The 9329-nt window shown below is 44.5% G+C and overlaps 1 protein-coding gene across 9 annotated transcripts in view; it reads left to right on the top strand.

Moving 5' to 3' along the window:
* Positions 1–9329, top strand: part of LOC118389636 (forkhead box protein P1-B) — a 245979-nt gene that overhangs the window by 181864 nt on the left and 54786 nt on the right. For 7 of the 9 annotated variants that reach the window (XM_052526631.1, XM_052526635.1, XM_052526629.1 and 4 more), the window contains 2 exons: positions 6848–6985; positions 7210–7299. In XM_052526631.1, coding sequence (XP_052382591.1) covers positions 6848–6985; positions 7210–7299 — 228 coding nt within the window. The remainder of the gene's footprint in view (positions 1–6847; positions 6986–7209; positions 7300–9329) is intronic. The other 2 variants (XM_052526634.1, XM_052526637.1) reach the window with 1 other exon arrangement.

A 9329-nucleotide genomic window follows, 5' to 3' on the forward strand; every position in this document is an offset into this window, starting at 1 on the left:
GTCAGACTTGGCTCCCACTCAGGCTATGGACAGTGTCCCTGTCAAGGGAAGGAGGCAGCGAGGTGATGGGGGGTTGATCCTCTCCTCACTCTGTCACTTGAAATTAAGGGAGAGGGAGGCACAACTCTATATTTGACACTGCCACTACGTAACCATTTTAGCCAGACTCAATCATTTGAAATGTCAGAACTGACATTTTTCCTGAAACCTTTTTTTTTTGTGCGTGCACACGCACGTGAACACATGCATACGTGGGTGTGCTTGAGCCTGCATGCGTGTGTGTGCTTGAGCCTGCATGCGTGTGTGTGCTTGAGCCTGCATGCGTGTGTGTGCTTGAGCCTGCATGCGTGTGTGTGCTTGAGCCTGCATGCGTGTGTGTATTAAAGGGGGCGGAGAATGAAATGAGAGATAAACTTGAACCTTTCTACACCAACTTCCCTCTCTTCCCTGGTGGTAGATTTGAACCCCTTGAAACACCCCTTAGATATTAGACTGAAGACTGTTATTTATTTTGTCATGCTGGTTTAACTTTTAATGTGAGAGAGCCTTCAGAGTCTTCCAAAACAAGAACATTTTAAATTAATATATTAACACATGCTTAAATTTTTTTTTTTAAATCCTCACTTTTGAGGCTAATGTTTTCACCTTCTACCCCCTCTGACATGTTTGTACTGAGCTCCAGACTGTGTCTGAACAGCGCCGGCGATGAGAGGGTGTATCTGTACTGGTAGAGTTTAGAGACAGAGGGTGAATTTCTCTGGCAGAGAGGGGCCGGTGGAGGTTAACATCAGATGTGAGGAAAATGAAGCCTAAACAGCCAGTGTGCACTGTAATGCTGTGCAGCTGCACTGGCTGGGCTGGGGGTGCAGTTTGGGAGAGCTGGAGTGCGAGCTGATTGGGATGACATTTTGTAATCAAAGTTGATTTATTGTTCATTAGTAGTGCATTAGCCCTTTCAGGCAGGGCCATTATTTGTGCAACGGCCTGTCAAGGCGAGAGGCTGCCAGCACCTGTCATTTTTAAACCATGACATAGGCAACCAGATATTACCCTGTACCCAGAGAAGCGGGCATGGTGGCAGCCAGCGAAAGCCCACAGAGCTCTGGGATATCCTTTACAGGAGTGGCCACTGCTTTGTAGTGTGGAGGGAGTGAGTGAGGGGGAATAGTTTACCGGTGATATAGAAAACCACCAGCTGCTCTCTGCTGTTCTCCTGACTCCTCTCTGGATTGAGGAACGTTTTGACATGAAAAACAGCTTTTGTTGAGTTAGGTACATTACTGCTCATTGCTCTTGGTCACGGTGTCTCTATATCAGATAGGTGGATTATGTCGACACAAAAGATGTTATATATTTCAAAGTATAGAGATAGTATGTTAACAGTATGATTAGGCTACATGGTGTATAGACAGTGATATGGTGTAACAAAATAAACCAGTCTATATTTGCCACTTGTCCCGTCTTGCTCTGCTACTAGAAAGCATTATGTAATACTGTGTTAATTACTGCTGTGCTCCTCAAATAACATAATATATGTTTTCTTTGTGGAAGTAGTTGTGGGATGATTCAGTAGGCTGTATCCAGATATAAGAGGTGGCATATGTGTTGGATCTAGATTTATCTCTGGATGGTTTTCACACATTCTGTGAACCAGCTGCTGACTTCTCCCCTTTTTATTATTATGAATTGCCACGTGGTTTTTCTGACTCACAAAAGACAACAGCACAAGCCAAGTTTTAAAAAGCCTACACAATTTGTGGCCCCTTGTCTGCCGTCATGGAAACAAGGATTAGGTTTGCATTGCTGGTGTGCAGAGTATGGAAACAATCTGCATGAGGATGTGTCAGGCATTGTCTTTGGGTACATTTTCATTTGAAGGGGATTTTAAAGGCTGTGATCTTAATTAAATCTCAACTGATCCAAATAATGCATCTGAAGGCATGCAGGGTTGCGTAATGGTGCTGAGCTGATAAACTATAAATCACGGGCACACGGAGGTACACAGGATGAGAAGAGGGGGTAGCACCCACTGGGTCTGGGACCAGGTGAATGGGCTGGTGAATGGTGCTATTGTAGGCACTAGAGTTGTCATCTCCTATTTTAATTTTGTCTCAACCTAGCGTGGTAAGTGCTTGAAAGGTCAGAAAGAGTGACAAGATATGTTATCAGTGAAAATGGAATGGAAGTGGAACATAAAGACAAACTGAAAGAAATTATCCTTTTATTCAGTAATAAGCTCTTACTACAGCGAACTACAGGAAATGGCCCCCAAGTGTGTGTGTGTGTGTGTGTGTGTGTGTGTGTGTGTGTGTGTGTGTGTGCGTGTGCGTGTGCGTGTGCGTGTGTGTGTGTGTGTGTGTGTGTGTGTGTGTGTGTGTGTGTGTGTGTGTGTACACACATGTGCCATGCACTGGGCACCTGCAGTGGCGGCTGCCCAGAGTGTGGGAAAGAGATGACACCACGCAGCTCTACTGTTATTGTTGGGGTGAGAGGCTCGCTCACTTCCCAGTGTAGTTTGTTTGTTTTACGGAATGCTGGCCCAGCTTAGCTGAAACCGTGTTTGTTTGTGGTTTAAAAGTTAATTAAAATGCAATCTTGAGTTTTGTTTTTACAGTTGTTGCGTATCGTTTCAATCCCCCTGCAGAATATATATAGCAAATGTGCAGAAAACATGACTGTGATTATCCAGTTTATCTGAACTGTAAACTTTTTTAAAGCAGCTTGAATTTGGATGACAGAGAGGAATTAGTGAGAGCTTAGCCAAACCAGGATGGGTAACGTTAGCTCTGTCTCCTTGTGTTTTTCGTCATGCATGTTGTAGTCTGGGACTACGTACATTGGTTATTTTGAAGTTATTATTATTATTATGATTATTATTATTATATTTGTTTGATAGTAATACACACAAATACACCAAAAATACAATATAAGAAACAGTCTTTGGTTGATCCTTTTTTTCCATCAGAGAAAACATGCTTGACATATTCTCTAAACCGCTATCCATCTTGAATATTTCAATAAACCTGAACGATGAGGAATGAGTAATTCATTCCGATCTTGTCGTAGACTAATTATGTTCATGCATCACTTCAATACAATGCCTCCCGTGAAATCCTCCTTTCGGAGACATTTTCATGCTCGAGATTATACGCTATTCAAGACGGAGCGCCATTACTATTCAAATGTCTCAGGCCAAGGTAAACCAACAGTATCAAACAGGCTGGCCTCTGATTTCTCAAGGGTTTGTTATTTTCTACTTCTCCATTCTATTTGATGTCCTTACAAAACAAGATCACACCAGGGAGAAAGATATAAAAAATAAAAAAAATTAAATCTTCATCTGACCTGGTCCTTCATGGCTGGTTTAATATCAGCGATGGTCTCATTGAAGTTGGCTTGTTTTTCCTTTTTCTATTCTCCTTAATTGCCCCTGTATCACCAGGAGGGAAGGGAGGGAGGCTAGCTTCATGTCTCATGCCTAGGTCTGCTTCCCCTCTCTCTCTTTCTCTCTCTCTCTCTCTCTGTCGCGCTCTATTTCTCTCTCTCGTTCTGTCTTTCTCTCTCACCACGCTTTGACCTTTGGCTTCTGGGGGAACGCTGGTTGAAGAGTGTCTTCATTAAGTGTGAATCTGTGAATTCCCGACGTCGTCAGATGTGTGGCCGATGTTTCCTCATTAGAATATAATTTCCATGCTTGTTCTCGGTGGTGACGCACAAAGAGAAGTTGACGTAGTGTACTTTAAAGGCAGCAGAGGCTCCCATCACTTTGTGGCCTACCTTCACTCTGAACACGCTCCTGCTCTGTTCTCCAGGCAGCACGGTATCAGACGCTGCCTGGTACACTAACCTCTCTCAGACAAAGAAAAATATTTGTATCATTTTTAAACATCGCTGTATTTACGTACTGTACAACCATGCGCTACAATTTACTGAGCACACATACTGTATGGACTTTAAGTGCCTGTGTGTGCATGTTTGAGTTTTTGCATGCTTATGTGCATGTGTGCGTGATTGTGTTAGTTGCTCATACTGCAGCTGTGTGAGAACGTTCCAGGTTTGAATGTTTATATACGCGAGGCACCTGGAGAGTGCCACACCTTACTGAAATCCATAAACGTCAGCTGTTTCTGGCATTCCCAGAATGTCTTCTTTTTCACACCCACATATTGGTGTACAAGTAGCTGCTCAAAGAAACTCTCCTAGTATTAGTTCTCTGTGAATTATCCAGACCGACAGAGAATTCTCCCTCAGACTCTCTTCAGATGTACATATATTTCTGTGGATCATCTGGAGTCGTGAGGTTAACAAGAAATAAGTGAGGATGCCATATGGAGAGCGTTCTAAATGGAGAGTGGCGTACTGTGTTTGTGTTAAATTGGCATGATACACCAGCCAGGGGCCACATTTTTCGGTTAAAGTGCTCCTTCCCCTCAATAGCCCCCTGTCTCAGTGAGATTTTCACTCATTCAACACACTGGATTAAATGGTAGTAGTTACAATGATCAATAGGTAAGAACCGTACATTCCTTCTTGCTGCTAATGACCTCAGTAGTAATGTGTAATAAAATGTGGGCTGTAATAGCCGCTTGCCGGGGCTCAGCCTGCCGTCTCTTGGTGTCTAGGGGTAGTTACAGTGGACCAGACCCCCCCTTCCATGACATAGAAAGGTGTGAGGCTGAGTGAACCACAGGATGTGCTGCTCAAGGTGTAAAAATATTGAAATTAATTGAATGAAATTCCAATCCAATTTGTAAGAAATTATCAGTTATTAAGTGTGAAATGGTGTAAAATATTGTGTTAATTATATTTTTCTACGCTGGATCCCTATGTTAGACTCTATAAAACATGTACTATCAAAGATGAATAATACAAATGGTTAACTACATGTGAAAATAACCCTGGTTACATTTACTGCCCTAACATGACAATAAAAGTAGAGAATGTCAAATCTAAAGTAGATAGTTTCTGTAATGTAATGTAGAGCATCAAAGAAGATACATGATTATTTATCCTTGGTGTGTGAGGTAATTGTTAGTGGTGCTGAGGCAGGTCTATATCTATCGCATCACGTAGAGGGCTTATACTGTAGCGAGACACGCTGCCCGCTTGACCTTCAAAATAGTTGATCAAAATTAGTGATGCTGAGAAAAAAGGACATCCGTGCATAATGACTGTGAAATTAGGAACGGGGGTCGTGGCTATGCAAATGACAGGAAAAGCCATGTGAAAAAGTCCAGATGGATAGTAAGACATAATACCGGAGGAATTCACAGAGCATTTTCATCCTCTCATCGCCTCCCACTGAAAATGAGAAATGTTAAGTGCGTTGAGTCCTAGGTGGTGCGTGACCTCCTCGAGTTTCCCCTACAGGAGGACAAAACACCTCTAATCTCGCAGCGCGGAGCAGCTCTCAATGAGGTTTACAGAGAGCGTCAGCGCCACCGCGTCCTGTTTGACGCTGCTACCCTTTCCAGTGCCGTGAGAGTACAAGCTGCTCATTATGACCCATTTAGTTTTTGTTTTCTGTTCTAGTGGGGGAAATGAATCAGGTGATCTGCATGCTGCGTGTACCAGAGAACGCCTCTCCTGCTAGATAGATTGGAAACAGCTAAAGGACATTCAGAGAAACATGGACATTTCAAAAGGCTATTGGCTATGAGGTCACAGTACAATTTGGGTAACCTTGGTGAAGACTGACTGTCAGCCCTAATGTCCGCTCTATCAGCCGGCCACATCAGCCTCGGAGACGCAGAGCACGGGTTTACCACACATACACACACACACACACACACACACACACACACACACACACACACACACACACACACACACACACACACACACACACACACACACACACACACACACACACACACACACACACACACACACACACACATACACACACACCGCGGCATGTTAACAGTTGCAAATGTGAGACGGCTATCAAGTACATCTCAGTAGCTGTTTGTCACTAAGATGTCAGTGAAAAGGGCTTTTAATGGTATGGCACATCACAGCAGTGAGTGGCAGGATCCAGACACTCTGAGAAGCCACAAAGCCGCCGGAGCAATTAAGGCAGCCTGACAACTGTGGGGAACTGTGAGGTTCTTTCAGTGTCATAACAAATCACTTGTTTTGAAGAGTCATCCACTCACACCTTTCTGTTGGAGTTAGTTAGGGGCCTGTGTCAGTATGTATGTCCTCCTCCTGTCATGGCGCCGCAGCTTTATTTGTACATTAAAGAAATTGCTGTTGACAATATTCTAATGAAATGACATGGTTTATGCACACAGGTTCGTTGTAGCCTACAGTGTGTGGCCTATCTTTGCATTTGCTGGTGTAGTAGCAGATCACCTCAGCAGAAACAATCAAACCTTGGACAGCCTGTTAGTGTTAGGTTGTGTGTGTCTGTCTGGACAGCCTGTTAGTGTTAGGTTGTGTGTGTCTGTCTGGGCAGGGCTGTTGTGCTGAAGGTCGGGGGGGGTGGCTGTTGTAGAGTTTCCACAGGCTTACTGCAGGCCATCTCCTGTCATTACTCCTGTGTCTAGTATCGTGTCATTACTGCTCAGGGGGTGTAGCATCTCTTGCTGTGATGACACTCCAGGTGATTTTTCCAGTACAGACCAGAGGTGTTGAGGGTGTGTAACTATAGTGTGTGTAACTCCTGACAAGTGGTCTGGTTGAGCTGCTGTAGTCTATACTGTCTCTGCTTGGCCTCCAGCTCACTTTTTTTGTTGTGGTCATATAGTCCTATAAAGCATGTATCCTGGCTATGTCAGTCTTATACTACACCACTGTCTCAATAGACTGCTCTGCCTAAACCCCCCCCCTCTCTCTCTCGTAGGTTCCAGTGTCAGTGGCTATGATGACACCCCAGGTAATAACGCCTCAGCAGATGCAGCAGATCCTCCAGCAGCAGGTCCTGAGCCCTCAGCAGCTCCAGGTGCTCCTGCAGCAGCAACAGGCCCTCATGTTACAACAGGTAAACACACGGGACATTCATACTGTACATAAAACACATCAACATCCTCACACCAACCACCATACTGTGCACTGGCGTTCCTTCTGAATATGAGACTGTATCAAATAGAGAACAGCCAGAGTGCTGAAAATATGCCTGCGGCCCACTGCTGAGTTTAGATTGGCCCTGATGGATTGATTGGTTGGTGAGCTGTCACTCAGACGTAGCTCCCATGTCTTTTGCAGCAGCAACTCCAAGAGTTCTACAAGAAGCAGCAGGAACAGCTCCACCTCCAGCTCCTCCAGCAGCAACATGCAGGCAAGCAGAGTAAAGAGGTAGGCTCACTATGATGACATCATCACCTCCACTGCCGCCATGCATGCCATCGCTTTACTGAACTCGTATGTTGCCCCGGTGGTACGATCCTCAGCCAGCCAAGCCCAGAGCTCAGAGCTCAGAGCCCAGAGCCCAGAGCCCAGAGCCCAGAGCTCAGAGCAGTATGTGGAAGGCATGTCTTCTCTCACTCTCACCATCTGTTCAGAGGCTGTGGTTTTTAAGAAGAAAAAAAGAGAGAGAGAATCAAGTGTAGTTCTGCTTCTGATTAGCATGTCAGGCACGATGGGTAAATACCAGTAATAACTGAATAAACCAGGAATACTGATGATCCCTCTTCTTCCAGGGGATGGGGCTCGTACTGCTTCTCGGGCAATTAAATAAATAACTACATTTTGTGCTGTTTAATCGTTTGTTCTCTCCAGTAAACAAGTGTCTTACAACACAGAGATTGCCCTTCACCCCCTTGTAAGAAATACTGAAAGGAAGGAAAAAGAAAAGCAGAAATCTGAGAGGCTTGCTTGGTAATTAACATGCAAATTGAACGGGAAGAGAAGGTGTGTAATTGTGAGATATCAGTACGCTCCCAGCTTTGTTGTGTTGCCCACGCTCTCCTTTTTTCTGTCTTTTTCCCTTCCCTCCCCCCAGTTCAGCCGGACTGGCTCATCAGCGGCGGCTCAATGCGTGTTAGTGACTCGCGGATACAGGCATCACTCTGGACAAATAAATTATTATTGTGCGGTCAAAAGAAGTTTGAAGACAATCAGGGAATTTTCTATCTGAGAGCCACGTTTGGGAGGGTGGGGGAAAAAAGGATATAAATGAAGCCAAATGTTAAAAACACATTCACGCACATGCTCTCTCACACACACACACACACACACACACACACACACACACACACACACACACACACACACACACACACACACACACACACACACACACACACACACACACACACACACACACACACACACACACACACACACACACGCAATGTTGAAGCTACCGACTTCAAAGTCCCATTTCTCTAATTAATGAACTGCAAGCTTCAGTTTGGACAAGCTGTGGTGTGATGCTCCCATAAATCAACGTGACAGCAGAGCTCCTCGGCCTCAGATAGGGCCTGTCACCAAGTGGCATCTGATGTAAACATGACTGGAGCTGGGGGGGTTGAGAGGGAGGGGGGTACTAGTCAGAAGGAGGTGCAATTGATCAGCTGAACGGAGATCTTTTGAAGTGTATTATGTATGATCACAGGAAATGGATGCAGCCTCGAGAGGCTCTCCTGCTCTCCGATGTGTTGCTTTTCCCCCTTTCTATTGCATTTCTAGCTGCTACAACCATCAAAAGACAGAATAAGAATCACGCTGCAACTCCCCTGTGGCAGGCAGACAATAACCCCCTGTTGTTGCTTTGTGCCTCTTTTATTTTAAAGACATCAAAATGTAGTTTTTCAAAGATCTTTAACTTTATATTTGAAGCTTGACAATAAAGGGCTGCCACTGCCACTCTTTATCCTTGTCAGGAACTGTTTTTTTCTCTCGTGCCACTTCTTGTTAACCTCTTATTTGGTCTATTGGGCCGGGGGTTTTAATGTGTCTTCGCGCTGGGAGAGCACAGGAGCTGCTGTCAGCTGAAGAGACCACAAGAAAGAAATCTGAAGGGGAGAGAGTTAAATTCAGTTGCAATTTAAAAGCCACCCTATATTTATTTAAGGCACTGATGAAAGACATTGTTCCCTGTGAACTCCCGCCCCCGTAGTACCATTAGCATTGTCTTATGCTGTCAGACAGATGGGAGCTACAGTACAGAGAAGTGTCCCATTGAAGACACAATAAACTTTTTACACTGTTGTTGAAAATCAACACCCTTTCAAAAACAGGCTCTTAGATGGGAAGAATCAGAGGCTATCTGCATCACTAATAACACTGAAGCCTGCATGAGCTCTTCATCAAATTTGCTTCAAATCGTCAATATAGTTTAGGTCATAAACCATAGAAATAGGTGTTTTATGAATGCACCCTCT

The sequence above is a fragment of the Oncorhynchus keta genome, chromosome 10, assembly GCF_023373465.1.
Source record: "Oncorhynchus keta strain PuntledgeMale-10-30-2019 chromosome 10, Oket_V2, whole genome shotgun sequence".
NCBI lineage: Eukaryota > Metazoa > Chordata > Actinopteri > Salmoniformes > Salmonidae > Oncorhynchus > Oncorhynchus keta.